The sequence below is a fragment of the Ursus maritimus genome, unplaced genomic scaffold (assembly GCF_017311325.1).
Source record: "Ursus maritimus isolate PB19 unplaced genomic scaffold, ASM1731132v1 scaffold_17, whole genome shotgun sequence".
NCBI lineage: Eukaryota > Metazoa > Chordata > Mammalia > Carnivora > Ursidae > Ursus > Ursus maritimus.
Window position 1 is genome coordinate 46652097 of NW_024424119.1, and position 25809 is coordinate 46677905.

The 25809-nt window shown below is 40.7% G+C and overlaps 1 protein-coding gene across 1 annotated transcript in view; it reads right to left on the bottom strand.

Moving 5' to 3' along the window:
- Positions 1-5462: 5462 nt before the first annotated feature.
- The window catches only part of C5 (complement C5), a 79693-nt gene continuing 59346 nt past the window's right edge, over positions 5463-25809 (bottom strand). The window contains exons 30-41 of the mRNA XM_008698825.2: positions 25437-25589; positions 22857-22919; positions 21680-21761; positions 21097-21154; positions 16515-16617; positions 16050-16124; positions 15834-15939; positions 14921-15004; positions 13740-13829; positions 11223-11306; positions 6787-6925; positions 5463-6186 (exon numbers count right to left, since the gene is read on the bottom strand). Of these exons, the coding sequence (XP_008697047.2) occupies positions 6048-6186; positions 6787-6925; positions 11223-11306; positions 13740-13829; positions 14921-15004; positions 15834-15939; positions 16050-16124; positions 16515-16617; positions 21097-21154; positions 21680-21761; positions 22857-22919; positions 25437-25589 (1176 nt within the window). The 3' untranslated portion in view covers positions 5463-6047. The remainder of the gene's footprint in view (positions 6187-6786; positions 6926-11222; positions 11307-13739; positions 13830-14920; positions 15005-15833; positions 15940-16049; positions 16125-16514; positions 16618-21096; positions 21155-21679; positions 21762-22856; positions 22920-25436; positions 25590-25809) is intronic.

The window sequence follows — 25809 nt, forward strand, 5'->3', positions numbered from 1 at the left end:
TGTTAGGCCCGCTGGTGGGAGGAGACACCAGGTGCTAATACCAGGTTTTGGCCCTGATTCCCCTGTGGAAGACCCGACGAACCCCTGCTCCTTCCTGGCCCGTTTCCTCATCTGTGAAATGGGGAGAGGTTGATTAGATGATCTCTAGGAAATCAGATGAAGATTGAACCACCTCCCTCCAGGGAGTTCTTTAAACTTCTATATGTTATGATTCTACATAGGAGGTTCACAAGGGAGGAAACGTCAACTCTATTGGCAAATTTGAGTCCTTGGAGGGGAGGTGGGGGGACCTGTCGATTGAGAGTTCTTCAAGTTGTGTTGTATCCATGTGGAAAATGATCTCAGGACACATTTTGCAGAGTTTATTTCTGGTGCTGCCTCCCTTCATTTTTGTACACCCTGTGTTCCCACTGCCCCCGTGCCCTGTACCCAGAGCCCTCGTGGGCCACACTCTACCCCGGCTGTGTCCTCGTGTGGGTGGGGGGCAGTTTAGAGAGCATCTAACAGAACACACTCAGGGTAATGGGAGTACTGAAGTCCGGGGAGGCAGAAGCTTTGCCAAGATTACACAATGGCGGTGTGCTGCTCTTCCGGTATGTGAGAAGGCCATCCAGCTCAGAGGCTAGGAGCCTGGGGCCCTAAAGATGCCCTACCACTTGTGAAGGTGTGTGACCTAGGGCAAGTTAACCTACCAGATCCTCAGCTGTTTCCTTCCTAAAAGTAAGAATGATGACCATCTTCCCAGGGTCATGAAACGTCGATAGGAACGCCACGTACTGCAGTCTGCATGATGCCAGGCAAAAGAGGTGTTAAATTCATCATCCACTGTGTGCCAGGGGTCTATTATTAACCACCCCAAGTTACATTTGTTGTGCCAGGCGCTGTGCCCATCACTTTATATGAATGGTATGTATTATCTCACTTAAGTCTCACAGAAATCCTCTGAAGGGGGAATTATTGGTACATCCCATTTTTCAAGTGTGAAAACAGAGGCTTAAGGAAGTAAAGCAGACGTTTTTGTTTCTCTTAATGACCTCTTAAAGCTAAAGGCACGTTGGACGTCATCGGGGCAAACCTCCCACACTGAATGTCTCCCGTACCGCTCCTGGAAGGGGCTAGTGATTGGGCACTTGGTCCCTCGCAGACAGCCTCCTCTGTCTTTGAACGGCTCTGGCTATAAAATGCTTCTTTGGAGGGAGCCAAAATAGATTTCTCCATAACCTCCTCTCATTTGTGCGGTGGAAAGAACGCTGGGCTAAGAGTCAGATGCCTCGGGCTCAGGTCCCAGCCTTTCCAATTAACAGTGTTCTGACCACCGGCTAACTGCTCCTCTGGGCCTGTTTTCCCAGGTGAAAATGAAGGAATTGGATGAGAGGAGCTCTAGGTCCTTCCTGGGTTGGACATTTCAGGATCATATAATTCATGACTGTGTGTGTAATGCACACATATCTGATTATAATGATGGAAACAGTGAAGGAGCAGACACTGTGTTCCAAGGAACAGATCTGTCTCTGCCAACATGTCTGTCAGGGTGGGGATCCTGCCAGCTGAGAAGAATCCAGAAGGTTCTTAGAAATGGAGTTCTCATCTTGTCTTAAAACAAGCCTCCCCCTCCCTCCTTCCCTTCCCTCTCCTCTTCTCCTCCACCCTCTCTCCTCCATTCTTTCCTTTCTTCCTCCTCAATTCCTTCCTGATTCAGAACCATGAAGGAATATTTCGACCTCCCAATCAAAGTTAAAGATCATGTCCCTGGTGACACGTTTCTCACATCGCACTGAGTGTGCAGAATCAGTTTGTTTTCAGGAGTAGGGAAACCTCTGGAAACATGATGCAGAGCCGCCTTGTGTCTGTGGGAGTCTCTCCAACCTGGCTGCTAGAGTCTAGTGCCTGAGGTGGTCCTCAGGCCCACGCATGGCCTTTCACAGGATCTTCTGAAGCTGGATGCAAATCTGTGCATTGTTTGTGTATGTGCATTTTCTAGGAAAAAAGGGCCTGTGAGAGAGAAGACACCTGTGTGCTAGACTAGGAGCTGGGCTTGGTGACCCTAGGAGTTGACCTGGTTGTTATTCAGAGTCAGACTGTGCTGCCATCATGGAACACAAAGACATCACATCAGACAAGAAGGATCAAGAGGGGGGAAAAGAAAAGAGACTTTTCCATAATCATGTTTGAGCAGAAAATAAGAGAACAGCATTATCCAAACCACAAAAATGACCAAACATCCCCCCTTTCCTGGCTATTGTGAGTGACTGCTACTTCTTTTCCTTCCAGTTAGATAAGAATTGAGGTACTCAATCATAGGATTACTCCTGCTTCCTGACAGCATCCAATCCAGAGCAAAGCCCTGCTTCCTTAAAACTTCCCTAAAATAATCCATCACCAGCCCGAATCCTGTAAGAAGTCCTCTCTGACATCCTTTTCTGAGAAGCTCCATGGTTCCCATGGTGTGCATTCTCTTTCATTGCAGAGTCCATAAGCTCTGCTTTGTTCACTTGCCACATCTCTTGCCTGATTTACTGCAATAACTCCTGTCACCCCTCTGCTCAAAACCTTGCAATGGCTCCCCTTTCCCTCCGAGTAAAGCTAATGCCCTTCCATGATCTGCTTGATCTGGTCGCTGTGCCCTCGCTGGCCTCCTCTCCATCTCCCTCCCTGGTTTCTCACTCTACACCTGTTACACCAGCCTCCTGGCTCTTCTGTAAGACACTGGGCATGTTCCTGCTTCAGGTGCGGGAACCTGGTGCTCCGTCTGCCTGGAACACTCATCCTGTAGGTGGCCACATGGCTCCCTCTTTCGCCACCTCCAAGTCTCTGCTCGGGTCTCACTTTGAAGCCTACTCTGACCAGATCACTCTATTTAAAACTGGTGAAGGTTATTAAGGAGGGCATGGGTTGTGATGAGCACTGGGTGTTATACACAACTAATGGATCATTAAACACTATATCAAAAACTAATGTACTATACAGTGGCTAACTGAACACAATAAAAAAATAAAATAAAAATAAGGTTTTTAAAGTTCAAAAAAACCCACAAAACTGCAATCCCTCCCTTGACCACTCCCCAGCTCCCTTACTCTGCTCTCCTCTTCTTTTCCCCATAGCTCTATCCCCTTCTAACAGTCAGGGTCAGGTGCCTACCTGCTGTCTTTATTGTTCACGGTGTATCTTCCCAGCTGGAATCTAAGTCCCACAAGGGTGGGGATCTAGGTACCAAGTGCCTGGAATTGGGCTTGGTCTACAATTACTTATGAAGACATATTTGTTGGATGTTGCTGAATAAACTAGCATCACAGAGTGGAAAGTAAGACTGAACATGACTTTGGCTCAGGATCCCTCACTGAGAAATATGGAGTGAGGCTGCCTGCCTTAAGCTTGGCTCATTGTCAATTCCACATCTTTTCTTAAGTCAGAGTTTCCTAAACGTCAATCTTGTACATGCCAACCTCATGATTTTTGCCCTAAGAACAACCTATACTTTTGTTTACTTAAAACTTTTTCTTAAATAGACTTACTTTTTGACAAATACATTTATTTTCAAAGAAAATTGTATATCACAGCTTTGAGGTGCTAGTTGTATTTTTTTCTAATACATGTTAAAATAAACATATAGCTGTTTATCACTATATCACTCTATTACTATATCACACACCTGAAACTAATATAACACTGTATGTTAACTAACTGGAATTAAAATAAAAACTTTAAAAATTAAACATATGGCTATTAAATGAATAGGGTTCATTTGTAGCACCTAAATCTTCTTACTACCCCAGCGGAAACCTGCCTATGCTTTTCCCTTCAACCACAAAGATCCTTCTGCCTCCCTCTACCTACGCAAATCCTGCATGCCCTTCCTCAGGAGGCCTCAGGAAGCCCCCCCAGCTGTCGCACTCACGCACTTGGCTGAACTCCCTTCATACGCACAGAAAAAAATACATGCCATGCTTATATGCCATGTGGTTCTGTTTTCTGTTTCACAACTTAAGATTATAAAATACCTTCTTAGAGCTATAGAAAGGCATTTGAGTATTCAACTCCCTTGTTTTACAGGCCACCAAAGAGATGAAGAGGCTTGCCTCAAGTCCCTGCGGGGGTGGGGGGGGGAGTCAAGACTAGAATGTGGGCCTTCTGATGCCCCATCCTCAGTGGGAATCTGCAAACACTTAATGAGTCCTTATAATGTGTCCAGCATTGTGCCCGGCACTGGAAATAGTAGTGAACAGAACAGATCCAGACTTGCCCACACAGAGCTTACGGTGCCGCTAGGAAGTTACACACTAAATAAACAATTATACATGCTTAGATAAGTAGTTGCAAGTGCCTTGGAAGAGAAATGCAGGGCTCAGTAGGGACCCCAGCCTGTTTGGAGGATTGTGAAAGCCTCACTAAAGAAGTAGGTTTAAATGCATAAGAGTCAGTTGAAGAGGAGCTGGTGGATTTCTAAATGGTACCAGGCTAACTCAGAAAGGTTTGATCTGATGTTTGAGAGCTGCAGGGCGTCAGGGTTAATTACACCACTGTGCCCCAATCTACTTGCCCCAGGGTTCAGGGAGAAAGAAGGCTACCCAGCAGCTCAGCACTGCATTCAGCAAGAAGGTGTTGGGAGATGCTCCAGGTCTGCTCTGGAGGGGGGCGCCTCAACCCTTGCTGGCAGAGTTTGGGCATATTGGACACATGGGTTGTTTTTGCCAAGGGAGTGCCTACAATGTGAGCTTTGACATTAAAAAAAAATAAATTCTTAGCTCCTGGAAGTGGAAAATCTTAGTATTACTTATAAGGCACACTGTAAACCTTATGTTGTTTCACCTAAGTGGTAAAATGCAGGTTTTTCAAGAAGGGAATGCATTTCAATCACTGTCACTATTATATCCAGAGTTTTCTGGATATCTCCTTGTGAGATTTCAGTGGAGCTGGTTAAACTCTACCTAAGAAATTCCAGCTATTTCCTATATTGGTCTTAGAAAATTAAACCTGACAAGCAATGTGATGGTGTCATGATGTGGAAGAGGGACGTGCGTGGACTGAGAGAAAGTGGGCTTTGGTCTCCAACTCTGCCCTTTACTAGGCTAGAAGAATGGCTTCATTCTTCTGAGCTTCAAGGTCCTCATCCATAAAGTGGGGTTAATAATAATCCCTGCAACTCCTGAAGTTCTTGAGATATTAAATGGGAATCTAGGTGAGCATTCTTTCATGAGATTTAAGGTGCTTACAAAATGTCACTTAAAAATGAACATCCTATTACAAATCCTCTTTTCTAAAGTTCAAATGGGCTCAGAGAGCTGGTTAGGGCCAGAGCAAAGGTCTCCCGATTCCCACTCGGTTTCTCTTCCCCAGGTTGCTGCACTGCCCCTTGCCTTCTGGGGTAGCAGTTCCTGGCAAGAGCAAGTCCCGGGGGTGGGGGGTGGGAGAATGACTAGGTGCTGGGAGGGAGCGGCAGGGAGGAGTGGGATCCCCATGAGGGTAAGGAGAGGGCACTGGGAGGGGAGGGGCCAGGACAGACGCTCCTACCTTCTCAGTTTGCTGAAGGCTCTGACATTAGGCCTTCTCAGGTCTCCGTCGCTGCCTCTGTCCACCTTTCAGTTCGCCTGTCTGTGTGGTTGAAGCGGCTCTACCATAAAATAACAGGCTTTTTCGCTCTTTCGCACATTTTGAAAGCAAAGTCAGGTTTTAATGATCGGTATTCTGTTCCTTGGTATTTTCTTTCAAGCAAAGGCCATGTTATTGTAAGATACTACATTTCAATGGGGCTATTCTTTCGTCCCCAGCAAACATTCCTGAGCGGCAGGTTTTAGGAGGCGTTCCAATTTTTATTGCTTCTGGTATCCGATAACCTTGGAATGAGTATCTGTCTCCATGCCCCCCAAGGCCATGTTATTTCAGAAAGTTACAGCTCTTAAAATTGTTCTTTAATAAAAGCAAGTGCCACTAATTCTAAGTAAAGTGAGCTTTCCAAATAAGACCAGCTGTGAATAAAAAAAGAAAGAAAGAAAAGGAAAGCACTCCAACAACAGGAGTCCACAGTGAAAACTGTGCACAGTTGAACCCCTTCAGGGGTTTTCACAGCCATTTAAAAAGATGTCTTCAGCAAACTCATCCAGATTCGCCAAGAACGCTGAGCATGATGGGCACGTCGTGTCTGTAGGCCAATATTCAATCCAGGTCGAGGAATCTAAAGGGTAGATGTACCTGCCAAGAAAAAAGGACAAAGAAGTGGTTGTGGTGATGGCCACAGATAGAGGAGAGCCAAGTTCCACGGAGCCCAGGCTGCTTAGGCTGCTCGGGCCTGGGAGGCCACGGGGTCATCCAGGCTCTGCCGCACTGGCCTCCCCTGGGAAGGACCACAAACCCCCAAATCTCAGGAAGCTGCTTGGGGCTCCCACGTTTAAAGGCAGGAACAGTATCTGTTTCAAGACCTATTTTTTAAAAAGAGATAATAAGATGCATATTTCAACATTTCTCTCTTTACAAACAGAACAGTCTGAGAACTTATTGAGGGGAGCAGATGTGGTATAGAGGGGGTGGGATGAGCACCTTCAGAGGTCCTCAGTCGGTTTATCCATTAGTGAGTGCTCAGCTGCCCTCATGGTTTTAAGTGGTTCTTTGCTTTAAATTCACCTGGTTTCACTGAGTCTTGGCCTTGTGGCTAAGATCAAGTGTAAATTCACATTATTGCATTTATGCTCCTAATGGTTTGTTGGTTAACAGCAGGACACATAAGGAACATGTAATTAGGAATAAAAGACACCTAGTTTTGAAGGCAAGATCAGAGACTCCAAAATGACTTACTTGAAACTGAAGTTGTATTTTATCTGGAGGGCTTCTTTACCCATAATTAAATACTGTCTTCCTTTTTCCAGGTCAGCGTTAGCACATGTGGCCTTTTTAATGAAGGTGATTTCAGAGTCTTTCTCAGCAACAGCTTCGCCTGAGAGGCACACAAGTAAGATGATCACATTCATGCTACGATGTCACGAATATAAACTCTTAACAACTCCAGTTCGTCATGGCTAGTTATTAATGAGAATAACCTTACATTGAGTGGCTACTGGAGAGTGACATGTCCATATGGTTAAGACTCTGGAATCAGGCTCTCTGCCATTTGCTAGCTGTCTGGCCCTGGACAAATGAGGCTCAGACCCCTCATGTGGAAAATTGGGAATGACAATAAAACCCACCCTGTAGAACTGTTGTGAATATATGAGAAGTGCTTACAACACCGCAAGCACTATATAAGTGCTTCTTCTTCTTATGCCTGTAGAACCAGGAATCAAAAGAACTTCTCTATGGTTGAACAACATTAATCCCCAAATATTATATAGTAAAATAAAAAAGTATTTTTGTAGCTGGCAACAGATGACTTTATAGAGAAGTACAAGATATGTGAAAGACTTGGGAAGATTTGAAAGAGGATCACTTTGGGATTCCCAAAGAACTCAGGAGTAATCAAGAACCAGGTTCCCTTACCTAGAATGCATTCCTTCCCTGGTCGTCCTGTTGCATTTCTACCCATCTTGAAACACATCTTCAATTATTGAGGTATCCAGTAAACACTCCTGGATGTCCTTTGTCATTAATATCCCTCTGTCTCCCCCTTACTCCCATTATACTTGAATTTCCATCACAATGTTTCATTCCATGTATCTGTCTTCAGCTAGGCTGGAAACTTCTTGAGGCAGGGCCTGGGTCTGACTCATTGCTGTAGATTCGGGACTGATGATCAGTTACTCAACTCACAGAGTTATCCTAATTATTAAATCCTGAAAACTTCTGAACGTATACTTAATAATAACTGCATATATGGTAAACTTTAGTTAATAATATTTAACCAGTGTGCACACAACAGTTCAAGCTGATCTTCTTATGTTCTCCCAGTGACCATTAAGACATGACTTCCCCTGGCAGCAATATCTAAGCAGCATTCCCAGCACTGTGTACCAGTTCAGCCCCTGTCCTGGTAAGGAATGTGGCTGCTGGGGCCTTATCATTATTTTTAAAGGCCTTTTGTTATAGAAAATCTCAAGCATATTCAGAAGAGGGAATAGTTAATTAACCTCAACTTCCACAATCACTGATCTTTTTTCCATTTATATCTTCACTCTGAGCACGCTGTGTTTTAGGGGAAATGCCAGTTTATCATTATCCTTGAACTGCGTGGTTGCCTTCTGTTCTAAATAGTTTAGTTTTTAGTTTGGCTTTATTGTTCGTGTGCAGCAATTCTGGGGTAAGGGGTAAATGTGTGATGTTCTGATATTTATATAAATTTAAAATTTATATCTATTAAAGAAATGAACACCCAGAATGAAGAGATAATAAAGTATGCAAACATTTCTTAACATTTCCTTTTAAATGTCATAAATATGAATCTTCTGAACGGACAGGAGAACAAAGAAGAGATGATATCGATAAAGAACTACAGCTTAGGAATCATCTGATACTGCACAACATTCAGAACAGCCTGGGGTGTCTTCTGATACTGTGCAAGAAATGGTACAAAATAAGGCAAATAATCTGTATGTCCAGAATGAAGAGCACTGGATGATTTCAGTAAAAATAGGAATGGTTTATTCGTCCTTGTAATGTGCAAGCTGGATGCAAATGGTGCTCAAAAGTTAAGACTGTGAAAAAATCAGAGTGCTAAACACCTATTTTCATCAGAACAAAAATCATGGTTCAGATGAAGAAGAATCTGTGATCATTAATGAGAAAAAAATGGAATAACATCACAAATCAATTTCATACGGTAAAACATTTGAAATAATAAAAACCAGAAAAGCATTTTTATCAGAGTATCGATCAAGCAAATAAACATTTGGAAAGTATTATTAGAATCTAACTCGTCTCTAGCTAAAAATGATGAAGCATTTTCATATTTGAAACACTTGGGAATTTCAAAAGAGAAGAAAATCAGTATAAACATAAAGTTGCAATTTAGATCTACTGACCTACTTCTTGCAAAATTTCCATCTGCTGAAATGAGAACACAACTTTTTGGAAAATATAAATAAGGTGATAAAATTTCAATAATTACAGAGAAAATCAACTAATATAAAAAATGTTTTAAATAACGTAAAATAAAAAATTGAGGACTTTGAAGACCGCTTAATAGATTTCGTTGATTTCAAGGTACTGGAAGAAACAACTGAACAACATATCAAACTGTTTAAGAGAAAAGGAGTCAATGAGGAATATTTATGTGAACACCTTACTGGTGCAAACAGAATGCCAGGGAAGAGTCAGGTTTCAGCAAAAATCCTGAAGTTCCCAGCTGTTCAGTGTGGTGTCGACTGAATTACCTATCAAGTAAGTATCAAATGTCTCTGGACACTACGAAGATAGGAGCCAAGCAAAAACTCACTTTAAATATTTGTCTTCATAAATCTGGTGTTTACTACCACATATCTAGGCAGAAGTAAGTAATAATAGGAAAGCTTTAAAAATTGCAATAAAGAAAAAAATTGCAATAATGAAAATTGGAAAAATATTGGCATTTTGACAGGCAGCTGGTAGTGCTACAATCACAAAGGCAGTTTGGAAATTGTATCAAGCCTAATTGGTTCACTTTGATAGATAGTGTGGTATAGGAGCAAATTTTTGGAAAGTGGATAGATATGCCTTTGATGATTTGGTTATGATAGTCTAGCAATTATGTCAATACCATCTTAAGACGTTCAGGAAAATATATTTCAACTTCAATAAGCTCGCAGGTTAGAGAATGAATAATGAAATTGTATAAAAATAAAGGTAACTATGAAAGTGGAGTAAGAGCTTTAAACAAAACCAAGAATGATTATAAATTTGATATAAAACAAAATAAAATCAATTTAAGGGAAAAGCTCATTATATGAAAATGTTTTTGTTTTAATGGCAAAAGTAAAAAATATGATGAACTTTTAAGTTTTTAAAAAAAATTGTGAATCCTGAAACTTTGTTTGTGAAGTTTGTAAAACTCTCAGGATTGAAGGTGAATAAAAACTAAGAAAATTAGGAAAACTAAATATTCAATACATTTTCAAATTTCAAAAATTCAATAAATTGTTGTCATGATTTAGCTGATAATAGAGATACACTAAATACATAAAAATGTCAGACAGTGTCCGAAGAACTAGAAATATTTTGAATGCAATTATTACCAATTTAGCAGAAGCTGAGAGAGACTTTGGGACCATGAACAATACTGTTGCTATTAGGAGAAATTACTTATTGAGATTATAGATTGTGTCAAGACTACCAATTCAATAAAGTTGTAACTAGAAAAGTTTGATGTAGTTCCTTATTGTCAAATCAAAGATCAGACAGGGACAATCCTGTAATGAGTCAAGCAAAATAAAACTGACAATTTCTAAAAATAAAAAACTTATTTGGAATTATTAGAATGATTTAATGAATCATTTGTGTGACAATTTATATAATTTGACAAGCAGTTTTATAATATTTATAGCTTTGTTTAATTAGAGAATACAAGGGAAAATATTTTAAAATGTTTTATAAGTTATTTTACATATGAATTCATTTCATCGTATTGGTTATTAACAGTCTCATTTATCCTCACATGGCATCTAACCCACAACTTTGCACTTCATAGATGTTCTTAACTGGTTTCCCTGTTTCTACTCTTGATCCCTCCCATAAAAGAAGCCAGAATGATCTTTTAAAACCATAAATCAGATCATTTTGTTTGCCTACCTCAAACCTTTTATTAGCTTCCCTTTGGACTTCTACAATGAAATCCAAATTTCTTGCCATGTCTTATAAATCCCTGTATGACCCAGCTCCTGCCTACCCCTCAGCTTTATCTCATACTAGCATCTCCCTGACTCTGTCACCCATTGGAGTTCTTCACTCTCTGGTGCTGTCAGGTTACTTGCTGTCTCAGAGCCTTTGCATATTTGGTTCCCTCTCCACTCCACCCCTTTAAGAATAGCTAACTCCTAATATCACCCCCAAAAGAAGCCATCTGTTATCACTGAAGGAGTTTCCCAATTGATTACATGTCTCAAATATAGTACTTTTTATGATTTATATTGTTTAATTTGTTCATTTTTTTAATGTGTCTCCTTGAATAGAATATAAACCTTACGAAGGCAAGAACTCTGGCTGTGTTATTCAAGTTGTATTCTCTGTGTCTAATATAATGCCTAGTCTATCAGTATAATGTCTCATTAGTGGCACATAGTAAGTACTAAATATTTGTTGAGTGGAAGAATGAATGAATGAATTCTCACCAGCTTTGTAGATATCCAGGAGGGTTGCAGTGTACTTAATAAAGACATTTTCTTCAGTGATAGATGTGATACGAACTTTATAAGCTGGTAGAAGAAACAACATAAGAATTCATGTTTAATATCACTAATGCCATGTCCAGTAGAAGCCAGAGTTTGTCAAACAAATGAGAAATGAAGCACAGCAAGCTCTTATGGGCACCCAGAGGTAAATCTCATTTCTTCCAAAAAGCTTCCTAAAGACTCTCAGTCTGATTGTATTGATCATGACTAATAATTCATTCTACAAAGAATCATTAGTCCTAGCCACTGTTACAGAACAGGCTGATTAGGATAAGAGCAGCAAAAAATTAAAAGACAGAAGCACACTAACAAACAAAATATGTCTTTGTTAGATGTAAAGTTCAGATTCTGATCTTTTAAGATTAGTGGGGTCATGCCCATGGGGAACGTGGAAGAGTCCCTTCCTTTTCCATATGCCCACAGAGGGGCCTTTATCAAAGGTCAGGCCTGCTCTGTGGGCCTCCTGTTTCCTTGTCTTGATTCCTTGGATACCTCCAATGGCTCTGATCTTTGGATTTTGATAGGGTTCGATCTTCTGACTCATCTTTGCTGGGATTGGCAGCTATCTGACACGAGACATTCTCTATCCTGTCCTCTCTTCATTCAGGCATTGATTTTTAATCTACTGTACTTGATCAGTTTTGGAATGAGCAGCTTGAAGGGACCTATCCCTTCCATGTAGCCTAAGAAAAGATCCTTGCATTTTTGCTTTTGATGGGGTTGAAGTGTATGACCTAAAGGTTTGCCCATTTTTGAGATTCCAGCTAGTTAGATGAATGAACTCATCGTGCCAGAACCAAAGGCCAAGTGAATTAGTAGCTTAAAACAGATTTTAAAATGTCCTGAATTGGGGCACCTGGGTGGCTTAGTCAGTTAAGCATCTGCCTTTGGCTCAGGTCATGATCTCAGGGCCCTGGGATCGAGCCCCACATCAGACTCCCTGTTCAGCAGGGAAGTCGGCTTCTCCCTCTCCCTCTTGCCTGTCTGGCAACCACCCCCCACCCCTACCCGTGTTCTCTCTTTTGTTCATTCTCTTTCTCAAATGAATAAGTAAAATTTTTTAAAAAATCAAGATGAATTCTATGGAAAGAAAGACTATAAACCATACCCACTTTATTCTGATTGCTGTATTTCCAGTAAGCGAGATCAGTGTAATATAATGGAAATAATACTGGAGACCAGGATGCATCTTAGTTTTACTACTTAATTCCTGCATATTATTTAATCTCCCTGAGCCTCAGTTTCTTCATTGGCAAAATACAGATAATCCACTGTTACCTCAAAGAGGTCTTAGGAGACCCCAACAAGAGGCCATATATGAAAGCAGTCAGTAAACAGAAAGTGCTGAATTAACTGTACTTACCTTTCATTTATAAATAATACCCTACTTTCACATATACACACAAAAGATTTGAGATAGTGTACAACATGCTCTCTTTCTCTTTCTCTCTCTCTCTCTAAAAAAAATAAGAAGCCAGAAATAAACATTAGAAACCAATTATGATATGGTTTCACTCATATGTGGAACATAAGAAACAGGGCAGAGGACCATAGGGGAAGGGAGGGAAAATAGAAGAGAGGGAGAAAAACCATGAGAGACTCTCTAGGAAAAAAAAAAAAAAAGAATGTTGCTGGAGGGGAGGTGGGTGGGGGAGTGGGGTAACGGTGATGGGCATTAAGGAGGGCACGTGATGTGACAAGCACTGGCTGTCATCTACGAAACTGATAAATTACTGAACGCTACATCTGAAACTAATGATGTACTATAAGTTGGCTAACTGAATTTAAATTAAAAAAAGAAAGACAAAAAAAGGTTAATATTCAATAAATATAAAAGGAACTTACACACACACACACACACACACACACACACAAGGAAAAAAAGAAAACAGAGGAGCTAATTCTCTGAACTTAAGATGACTACAATTGTACTTGGGCATTTGATATGGCTCTGAGCTCTGGACAACCAGAAGGAGATGCTCCTTTTGAAGTGGAAGATTGCAATTCGCGTATATTTAAAATGCCTTAGTATTGATATTTTTACCTTGTCTTTAAAGGGAGTTTGAAAAAATTCTAAGCCCCGAAACCACCTTTGTCTCTGCGTCTGCTCAACTGACTGGAAGAATAGTGAAATCTTATACCTTTGTGGCTTCTCAAAAGTTCTCTTTGAATATATTTTAGTTCAGTATGTTCGATTCAATGGGATCTATTGGAGCAAAGTGTCTTGGCTAAGTGTGTACATTCACTCCTGTCGTTTTCAATGAAGTCACATTTCTTTGCTGAAGGATAAATAATTTTGCATGGTAATGCTGAAAATTGACAGCATTTTCCTTCAAGGGAATATATGGAATGTAGTATCCAAATGGTCACTATGAAAAGTTGTTTATCTCTCTCACTGCTCATGTACTCATAAAATTTTATGTTTAATGGAATTCTATATAGAAACTTTGAACTTACCATAGGCAATGTCTGGTTTACATGCTGTTTCTTTTCTGGTATCTGCAGAGATTGTCAGATCCAATTCTGTCTGCATTTGTCCACAGTCAGCTGAATTTTGTGAAAAATAGTAAAAGTTAGGTTAACATAAAGAGGCAGACACTCCCTTTGGCAGTAAACACAGTTTTCCTAAGTCCCGACAATCCAGTATCATCTTACAAATACCATTTTCTCCTCTTCCATAAAGTGAAACATTATATAAAGCAAAAACAAAACAAAACAAACAAACTTGGACATGAGGCTTAGAATGGGTAGTCACTCCACATTCAGTTCTTTAGAAATCTATATACTTTCCTTAAAGAAAGGAGGGAAATTTCCCATTTTAAGTGTAATTAAAAGTCCCTCGAAGGAACCAAAATGATAACTGGACTGATTTACAACTATAAAAAAAACTATATTATATTAGGTATAATAAGTACCTAAGAAGAAACAATCTGACGGTTTCAGGGGGAGGGGTTGGGGGGATTGGTTAGCCCAGTAATGTGTATTAAGGAGGGCACGTATTGCATGGAGCACTGGGTGTTATACACAATGAATCATGGAACACTACATCAAAAACTAAGGATGTACTGTATGGTGACTAACATAATAATAATAAAAAAAGAAATGTATAGGTATTAAGGCTTTTGAAAAACAAAACAAACCCCAAATCAACCCAGACCCTCATGGAGTCAGTTGTTGATTATTGTTGAGTTCTGGATCTTTTCCTTGACGAAGAACACTGTCTTGGATTTATAGAAGACTGAAGGGAACTGGACAATAAACAGAGATGTCACTAAGTGTTAAGGAAAAGGAAAAAGAATAGAGCTAGTGCCTCAGTCCTGAGCCTCTGTTCTCTTAAGCTGTGGTCCTATTACATTAAAAAGACCAGGTGAAAAGTAAGAATTTCACATCCTGTTATCCCTCTGATATCAATAATCGTCTAGCTGGTGTTTTTCCTTTTCTTACAGTAGAAACCATCAGGGCGTTCAGAAGTTGTCGAGAAGTAGCTTTACAGTATTCAAGGAATCAGCTTTCAATCAGCTAAGCTGTCTACTTCTGAGAAATGACAGTTTGTCAAACAGCTTCTGCCAGATTAGCCCTGGATTATGAGTGGCTGCTTTAAACAGGCATTTGGCCTGAACATGTTACATGAAGTTTACCTTCTACACATTTGCACGTTACTCCTTCACAGACTTTCTGAAGTTTGGTATCGGATGGGTTATAAAACATGGTGCATCGCTTATCTGTGGCAATGAAAGCATAGTTAGGAGAGGCGGCTTGATTAACACACAACACGTTTATGGATCAGTAAGTCTCTTCCATGGGGCCTTGGAGATGACTTATTCCAAAATTTCTTTTTGTAACTTAGGTGCAGGGAGGTTAAACTGTGAATTGCCTCTCTTGGCATGGGTCCCTCTACCCTTCTTCAAAATGATTTCCCTTTCTGTGCTTGATATTTTACTGTTCAATATTTATTTCTTAGAATTAAAATATTTGATGCTTCCATGAATGAGAGGAAATAAATTATGTTACACGAGAGTCTACTGAAAGAGCTGTAATTGTTTATGTTGGAGAAGAATAGGGGAAGAGGGGCCAAGTATGTTCCATGTGATTTTGGGAGATAAAACTAGAATGAATGGGTGTGAGAGTTTGGTTTATTTTAAGAATTTTCTTAAACAAGTAGAACTGCCTAAAGTGGAGTTGTCTGTCCTGTGAACCAAAGAGCTCTCTGATCACTTAGTGTTCCCAGAAAAAGCTGAGTGATCGAATGTGGGGTCATTGATTCAACATTTATCGATACAGGTTATATACCGAATACTGTGTTAGATACTAGGGGCACAAGAATGAAAACATTCTGTCTGGGTTTGGTGAGAATGACACGCAAACAAATAATTACAATGCAATGTGACAGCATTGCAAAATGTGATGCGAATATAGATGGAAAAGTTGATTCTGGGAGGATTAAAGAAATGGGGGGTGGTATGTGAGCTTCTCCAAAAAGGAGAGATGTAATGAATAATGTAATGAAGGCAAAGTAGTCCTCTGAAGAAATTTTAGAGTAGAGTTGATTACCTGGTCTGTGGTATTCATATACCATGAAAGTAGCAGGACTCAGAAACCCAACTTGAAAAAGTTCAAATATCCGGAATCGAACACAAAGGAACTCATCGGAAGGAATCTGACAGATTCAAGGTTTGAGGAAATTATGGGAGAGAAGAGATTCAGCATTTTAGCCTGTAAATTTTGAATAGTGATTGGAAATGGGGACTGGTGGGAGGTGGAACTTACTGAGTTCAGTTGCATAATAATATGTCCATCTTTGATTTGGTAATCAGTTAGTAGCTGATCTACCCCTTCCACAAGCTAAGAGAGGAAAGAGAAAGCTTGGATTTAATTTCATGATCTTTTTTTTTTAAAAAAATTCATCTTTTTGTTTAAATGCATTCACCCAATATTGGGATGTTAGACATGGGGATGCAATCCACTATTCAAAAAAGTTGAAGAGCAGCTCCTCCTCTTGAAAAAGTCTGAATATGTAATCATATGCATTCACATTTTGTTCAGACCGTGCGAGTATATGCTCCCACTTTACTTTGAAAAATTAAAACTTGGGTAGATTATTGGTTTGGAAAGAATATTCTAGGTGATTCTATGAAAGTAATATATTAAAATGAAAGGAAATAGCTTTATCTGTAAAACAATACAGTAAAGAAAACCAAGCATCCATAACAATATGTAAAAGAGAACATTTACAACTCTTAAATCTTCTGGGTTTGCACTGATTCCGGTAGGCAAAGAGATATCCATCACTGCATGGGAAGACCCAGATGATGATTCTTCTTTGCTGGGCTTATAGCTAAAATAAATGAGAGAGAGGAAATGGAATAAATAAGTGGACAAGATTCTTTGAGAAAAAGCTTTATTTCTTAGTAGGCTTTAATTTTTAATTTGGGTCTCCATTACTTGCCTCTCTATAATACATGCATTGCAATCTCTAAATTTTAGCATTGCAAGAGATCTGTGAGTAATCTGTTCTAACTCATTGCTCACTTGGCCAATGCTTTATTGAGAGAGTGAGCATGAGTAGGAAGGGCAGAGGGAGAGAGAGTGAGAGAACCCCAAGCAGACTCTGCACTAATTGCGGAGCCCAACGTGGGGCTCAATCTCACAACCCTAAGGTCATGACCCTGAGATCATGACCCTGAGACCATGACCTAAGCTGAAACCAGGAGTCAGATGCTTAACTGACTGCGCCACCCAGGTTCCCCTTGACTGATACTTTAAATGGACCACCTTTAAAAATGGAACTGGAAAAGACCATAGAGGTCATTCAATCCAAGCTTTTAATTATCTAGTCAAGGTAACTGAGGATGAGAGTAAGGTACTTGTTCAAGGTCACATGACTAGTTTACCCAGAGCTGCATAAATCTCTTGATTCTCATTCCAGTTCTTTTTCTAATGGAGCATACTTGAAAAAGAAAATTTGTTCTATATGCGAAAGAGGCTCAATAAGCATGTTCAGGAAAAGGCTGGAAGGAAATACCCTAAAATGTTAGCAGCTACTTTCTCTGGATGGTGAGATTATAAGTGATTATCTATTTCTTTTCCATGCTTCTCTATATTTTCTAAAATTTTCACAATAGATATTTATTTTTTAAAAAATGTTTTAAGGACTATCCTCTGTCTAGGAATTGTGCTTAGGAGGAAGCTAAGGAAAAAGGCAAAGGGGGTAAAAAGGCAGATTTGGTGTTTTTTTCATTTTTCTGATAAGAGAGAGAAAAAAAAACCCACTGAACTGGGGGATCAGGAAACTTGGGTTTTACCCTAATTCTGCTAAGAGAATTCTATGAATCATTTTCCCTCTCTGGAGCTAATTTTCTTGTTTGTAAAATACACTGTGAAGAAGTATAAACTTGTGTTTCAAGTTTACCTTTATAATTCCAAGGCTTCGTTTTGGGTGGCAGAGGTTGGTGCTACCATTAATCAGAATTAGAAGATTTAAAAGGGGCAAGTCGGCAGGTCAGGGACTGAAGACCGGGGATGGGGGCAGAGCGAGGGTGGTTCTGCAAAGCTTGAATTTCAGGTTCCAGCTTCACCTCAAGATGCTGAGAGGTAGCTAGACATTTGAGAGCGGAACCTGGAATATCCGTCGAGATTAAAGGAAGAAACTGGGGAGACAGCTTCATAGGGGGAAGATAAACTGATATCACCTGAAGGAATGAGTATTAGTGAAATGGGAGGTTTTATGTGAGTTAGTGAGTTGGCAGGGGATCTCTTTTCCCCAATCACACCTTATAGGGGCAGACTCGATTAGATGTTTTGTATGTAATATTTACTGTAGTAATGAAAGATATTATAAAATCTCTGATTTACAAAAATTTAACCCCATTCTTCACCAAATTAACAATTAACAACAGACTATAAGACAATGTGGAACTGTAAAATGACACCTGGACATCTCCCTTATTGGATGGGTTGTATCACCAGAAGCAGAGAACTCTTGCTCACAGATGCAAATACTCTGTCAACAGAATGGAAAAGGGCCTCCTGAGTGGAGAATGTCTATGAAAAGTCGCTGGAGCCTTGATGACTGGTTGCCATGGTGACTGTTTCAACCATGGAACAGAAACCTTCCTTTCAAGAAGCCCTTTGCCTGCTGCCAAAGACAGCAATCTCCCCCAAAGGCATTTTGTTCAGAGAGAAGGAGAGAAATGAAATCCTTTTTTCTTTTCTTATGGCTACAACAGAGAGGTTGTAAAAAGCTAAATACAGGAAAGAGACCCCCTGAATACAGAAACTGTATGCTGGCATTTTTTTTATCAGGAGAGAGAATATTGGAAGGCAAAGATGTTTTCACATGAATAAGTACTACACAGTTACTTTTGGACTTTATCCAACCTAACTTCAGCTTCACAGAGCCAAAGCATATTCCACCTGGCTCTTTTGAACATTCTGTTCCCAATTTGTAAAAAAAAAAAATAGAAAATTCAATATTACATCTCTATTTGCTTTTTTTTGTATATTAGCAATCTGGAATGAGGCCTCCTGTCAATGAATTCAAATGAATGAGTTTTTGATAAAAGCCTTTTTATGTATAGCAGAGTTGTGGGACATAAGAACTGGAAGACACTTGGAGATCAGATAGTTTAGTATCCCTGCATTACAGAAGAGGCCCAGGGAAGCAACCCGATTTGCCACAGGTCACTTGAGTACTTCATGGATGGCAGAGGCTACCCCACAGGTGTCCCACTGCACCATCAGAGCCCTCCTTTGTGCCCACTGTAGGGTCCCATACAGTGATTCTGGCCCTGCCTTCGACAAGTCTGCTCACACCTCCCTGTGACCAGTGTTAGGAAATTAAACACAACTGTGATCATGCCTCCTCCCCCAGAAGAGAGGTACCCAAGAGCAGAAATGGCAGTTAGGAGGATGGGAAAGTGTAACCTTAGCAGGAAGACGTGAGGGAATGAGGAAGGGTATTTGAGAGGAAACAGAACTGGCCAAGGACAGGAGGTATTGTGAGCAGGCTGGCCAGTGAGGGAATCCTTGAAAAGAGAGAGACTGGACAAGGATGGGAAATGGCTGAGAAGGAGATGGTGAGAAGCAGTGTACTGTTCCTTGAGGTCGGTGGTCTCGGGTTATACTGACTGAAGGAGGTGGTTTAGATCCAGGACTGAGTATCAGGGTCTGGGGCTTGAGGCCCTGCCTCTGCCACCAACTCTGTGAGAACTCAGCAGGTCACTTCACTTCTTTGTGGGTCAACTTTGGGGATCACTGTATCATCCCCCAAATCCTTTTCCACTCTAATCTGTTATACAACTCTATGGAATTTCTAAGTGCTTTGACACATGTGTGATTATACGTAAAATCAGCAGAATACCAACCACAGAAATCAGTTGCTGAGAATACGAAGTTAAGGAAACAGCACAACGGGAGGTACTGAGGGGTAATGAAAGGAAGAGGGAAGAAGCCTGTGTTCTAATCATGGCTTCACCACTAAATGATTCACTCTGTGTGATCACTAAGGTATGTGTACATAATTTCAAAAACCTATGCCTTTTTAAAAAAGACTTTATTTATTTGAGAGAGAGAGGGAGAGTATGAGCAGGGAGAGGGGAAGGGACAGAGGGAGAAGGAAGAGGGAGGGAGGGGAGTGGAGGGGGTGAGGGGCAGAGGGAGAAGCAGACTCCTCACTGAGCAGGGAGCCCAATGTGGGGCTTGATCCCAGGACTCTGGGATCATGACCTGAGCTGAAGGCAGATGCTTAACTGACTGAGCCACCCAGATGCCCCCCCAAATCTACTCTTTTATAAGCATTTTAGGATGGTGGCTATGGTAAACAGAATAATGGCCCCCCAAAATGTCCATGTCCTAATCCCCTGAACCTGCGAATAAGGGACTTGCAGCTGTGATTAAATGAAGGATCTTGCAATAAAGAGATTATCCTGGATTATCTGGGTGGGCCCAATGTAATCAATAGGGTCTTTATAAGGAAAAGAAGCAGGAGAGTCAGAGGAGATATGATGATGGAAAGGGGTCAGAGTCAGAGAAGACTGGAAGATGTGTGCTGTGTGCTCTGCACATGGAGGAAGGGGCCACAAGCCAAAGAATGCTGGTAGCCTATAGCATCTGGAAAAGGCAAGGAAGTGGATTCTCCCCTAGCCCCTCTAGGAGGAATGCAGCCCATTGATTTTAGGACTTTTGGCCTCCAGAATTATAAGAGAATCAATTTGGGCTTTTTCACCATTAAGTTTCTGATAAATTGTTGCCTAGCAGCAATAGGAAACTGCCACAGTGACCAATTTAGGCCTCTGAAGTTAGTCTGCAGAGGGTTCAGCACCAGTGGTTCTCAAGTCTACCATCAGAATAACCTCTAGGGGTGAGGTCAGAGTTTTGGATAGTTCTAAAAGCTCTCCAGCTGACTACCATGTGCAGCCTGAGTTGAGAACTACTGGCTGATAATGGCTAGGGATTTTGCTGGGTGAATGTGATTTTTCTAAGTAGGAGAGTAGGAGTTGCTTGTAAGAAAATCCTTTGCTTTTTCTTTTCCTAATACTTCTATCTCCTCTCTACCTTTCTGGCAGATAGAAAAAATATTATAGTGTTTGAATTAGAAGAAGGCCAAAAGTGGGAGGGAAAACTATTTATGAGCAAAAACAAAGTGGTTTTATAGAGTCAGTAGCTATCTAAGAACACCCATTATGTCCTGCATTTTAAAAAGCGCACAATTTTGCATCTTCCAGCCCTCTTAAAATTCAAAAAGATATAAAGGGATAATACAATGGCACAACTCAGACCTTAAAGTCTGCGCTCCCCTTTGTGGAAACAGGCTCACCTGGCACATGCTACGATGCGCTTGTAATCCGAGTCGCCATAGCCTCTGTAGCTGGAAGCTAGCACACATGACAAACAAACAGCAAACAAAAACAACAGTGAACCATTTTTAGCTGTTTTGCATCTGTTAGAACAGAATAATTAATGAAAAGTTTTCTGAACACACTTAAAAATGATTTATGATTTGGAAGTTGACACTTCTAGTGATTTTAAGGGAAATTCATGGCTACCGACAATACCAAAAATTATAACAGTTCTCTGCTCTCAAAGAACTTATAATTTAAGGAAGGAGTTATTTAAGGTAGCATGTTTGGGGAAGGTTGCAGGGAGAAAGAGCTGATGCCTGGATTCAGTGGTAGCTAGAAAGTTGCCTATAGGGATAGGTCTTTGAGCCACACCTGGAAGCTCTCAGGGCAGAAAAGAGCATACACACTGACCCCAGGGCCATGGTTAGAAGAGGACTACAGTGTGCATGGGGACTTGCTTTTGGAGTGAGGGGGAGAACCAACCCACCAGAAGAGGGAAGTGAAGACCACGGGTTGAAAAAGAAGGTAAAAATTACAGTGTAAATTACGTTGTTTTACCTTCTATGTCTTGGGTTTCAATTTTCAAATGAAAGCTGCAAATTTCCTCAGAAGTGCTGGTTTTTTGAACCACAGTTGTTACCTACATCAGGACGAGTGAGCAAGAATATTCTATTTAAAACAGGACAGTGGGAAAGGCATAATGGCAGTACTGTTGCTGCAAATGGGATGCTTGGAGTATCATTTCCATAATCCAGTGCAAATTGGGTGCAGTGAAGACTCATTTCACAATAGCTGGACTTTCAGGAAAACCCAAAATTTGAAACACAGCTGAGAAGACTAAGTAGGAAAAAAAAAACAATGACATCTAGCCAGGCAGAATCTTCCCAAGTTCCATGCAGTCAAATCTGAGCCCTTCATCATATAGGAAAGTTCCTAAGCCTCTCACCCTTGAACCTGTACACTCTAATTTTATGCATAACACTACAAGGCTAGGATGTATGGTTTTCTCCCAGCTGCCACGCCACCCTTGGTAAACAACAAATTTTAGGTATGCATGGAAGGGCAGGGGTGCTACCAGAGGTAGGTATATTGACAGCAACTAGAAGTGACAGAGAAGTGGACAATCCATCTCCCCACCAACCCAACCTTGCAATCTTATAAAGTCTTTGAAGGAATAAATGTGCTAAAGATAAGAGCATAATTAAAATCATCAGAATGTTAAATTATGCTTAGAATATGTAATCTCTTATTTCAGCCATTTGGCAGTTAATAAGTTTTTCTAAGCTATGTATGTGCATGCAGTCTATAGCTAAAATAGAAGAAACTTAAGCCCTTACATATGTACATCAATCTGCAAAGATGCTGGATAAACAAGGTGTGACTATGTTACTAACCATAGAAAACATGGACATATACGTGTGTGTGTCCACACACATGCATCGTATGTACATGTTATACATATAGAACCATAAAATTATGTATCTATAATTATGTATATAATTTCCACAAATACAAAGACTATATGCCTACAAAGATTAACATAACCATTTGCAAAAAGCAATTGTGAGGACAACTACCAAGATAGCTAAAAAGAATTAAATAAATGAATCCTACTTTAGTCATGGTTACCCAAGCCTAGACTTCTGTAATTTTGCGGCAAAGTCCCTAATTTTCTTTTATGTTACCGAGTACAAGCAGACACATCATTGAAACTGGCGTTTAATGAAATACTTACATGCACTGTGGCCAAGCCATTGCTGTATCCAGTACTGACCACGAGGTCATCATTGAGAGGCACCTGGAAAGAGGATGAGAAGCCATGCTTTCTTTTCTTATTCAACAGGGAGGGAGGACAGAACAATGAAAAGAGTGGGTGGACACCTGCCAGCTTCCTCTCAGAGCTTTTGTGAGATTAAATGGATAAGACAGTGAAAATCCTATGCACACAGACACAAAAAGTGCTGGAAATTCCCCTTTCCCTTCTACATGTAAATACGATGTCTGAGATCTCCTAAGTAAGCCAGTGAAACCAACATATCAGAAGTCATTTTTGGTTACATTTTCATTTATATATGGTTATGTTAAAACTGGATCTTCATCTCCTTTTGCCAACTGAGTAAATCCGTTCAGCGCCTCGTGATGGCTTGTCTCCTCCACTTCCCACTGGTCTCTGGCCAAAGCCCTTGGCACCCCACCCAAACCCTGCCAAATCCTTAGGTACTGATGGTCTTCTTCCCATCCTTCTAGAAGGAAAGTGAAGGTACGAACTGGGTTAAGGAGTTCTCCTCTCCAGAGGAACTCTATTATACAAATGGCCCCTGATAAGTGGAAAGCATGGGAAAGATCATTTTGTGAGAGAGGCTCAGAGTTGGTCCTTTGCTTTCTCTCCAATTCTGCAGCCTGCCCTTCCCTTACTTAGCACAGTAGTGCAAAAGGGATTTGGTGTGCATGAAAAGTTATCAGCCCTTCCTCTAAATTTTAGTAAATATACATAAAAAGGTCAACTTTCTTGTTCTCCCTGATGGAATATAGCAACATTTATTGAAAAGCCAGTGCATCAAGATGCTGCATGAGGAATGGGTTCTATGAACATAAATGACATATAAGTTTGGGAAATGAACACTGTTACCCTGCCCCTGTCCCCATGTCCCTCCATTTCCCATTCTTCCCTGGAGTCACCACACTTAGTCACATACGTATTAAAGACGGGGTATCCTTTATGAAAGAATTTGTTTAACTTCATTTAAATTACGGTTTCCTACACTTACTTGACCACCAAACCTTTTTTATGTAACACGTTTCAGGAAATGCTGGCATAGAGAATTCCAAACTCGCTACTACTAGCGTGGGTTTTATACAAAGACAATATCATGGGTTGAGGTTTAAATTATTTAAAAATAGCAAGGGGCTCCTTACAGCATTACCCCTGCAGAGAAGAATTAACTCCAGCTATCTCTGGTGGGCCTACAGCGCTGTTCAGGTCAAGAGCTCCTCATGAGAGCTTAGACCATTGGCTCAGAATGTGAATCTCTGGTGAACTCTACAGGCTCCCAGAGAAAGGAGACACATTACCAACCCAGGGGGCACAAGCACACGTGCCTGCGGAGGCCCAAGCCCAAAGTAAATACGGACAAAGTGCATACACACATGTCATGTGACTGGCGGGAACTGTGACAGATTGAAGAATGCTCGCTGCTGCCAGCACCTTGTTGCCAGATCATATGGTTTTTAAAGGAGTTTGGAAGCAGACTTTTATTTGAAATCTATGGATTTTTAAGTGTTGGAATATGTCTATATCTCTATCTACATATCCATACCTATCTTTTTTTTTTTTTTACTATGGACCAATAGTTGGCAATTTTTACATTTAATTTTGTTTCTCATGCTATTTACTTTTCCCAAACATGGATTTGTAGAGGATATAGACAGTTAAAAACTATTTCCACTTATTTGTATATTTAAATATGACTTAAAAGCATCTAAAATGTGGTAATTAGAAAAATGTATCTTAGCAGCTGTTTACTGGCAGCTACTCTAACTGACACAGAAACTTGTTTTTCCAATGTGTCCTTTTCTTTGGGAAATTTTCATAGGCCATCAAGGCTTTCATTAAAAAAAAAAAAAAAAAATCCAGGGGAGCCTGGGTGGCTCAGTTGGCTAAGCGTCTGACTTTTGATCTCAGCTCAGGTCTTGAGCTCAGGGCTGTGAGTTCAAGCCTTCAAGCCCTATGTTGGGCTCTGCCCTGGGCGTGGAGCCCACTAAAAAGAAAAAAAAAAAATCCAGCAGGGTACACAGGGTAAGCTGTCAGAGGACCTAAAGGCCAATTCCAGTGAGGCCACAGTTACATGTGTAACAGGGCCAGATGGAACCACTGGTGGAGGCCCAAGTGTGTTTTCTCTCACTCTACCACTGCATCTTTGTGCATACTGTTCTCTCTGTCTGGAATGTTCTTTTTTTCACCTGGCTAAGTCATTCTGATTCTTCCAGATTTAACCTGCACACCTAGATGCATTTGACAAATTCCTACCTCTCACCTTGGGTGAGGAGGCCCTGCTCTGTCCTTCCATGTCCCTGTTGAGGCTTTTATTTTTCACTGTCTGTTAAAACAATGGTATCCCCAAGCACACAGTTTCTTCATATACTTTGCTTTTGAATCCCCAGTGCCCAGGACATAGCAGGTACCCCTGCTCAGGACATAGTAGGTACTCAGTGTATTTTTTAGTAGTAAGTAGATATATTTGTAAAATAGGCATGGAACACATGATTTCAAAGGTCTCATCCAGTTATAAAATATTATCAAAAGTCCTTCATTTACCTCTATTGGCCTCCCAAGGAAATTCTTCTCTGTCATCTTGTAATGGTGTAAGTCACCTTTACGCTTATAAGAAACATTGATATCCATGTCCAAGTGGAGTTGTTTAATCATGAGTGAATATTCTGTCAGGCCCTCGATGGCATTAATTGTATCCTATCGACAATCAGCAAGGCACAAAAAGAGGTTTAGCTCATTTATATATTCCCTGTGTTTACAAATACCCTTTCTTATGAGAGGGTGGGGATGCGTTAACCAGCACTGAAACTCCAGCTGACTGAATGAAATTGGAGAAGGGCCCCCAGGTGGGGGTGAGAGGAAGGTCTCTTCCTCCCCAGTGAGGATGCTCCTGTCGGCAGGGAGAGGAAGGAAGTGT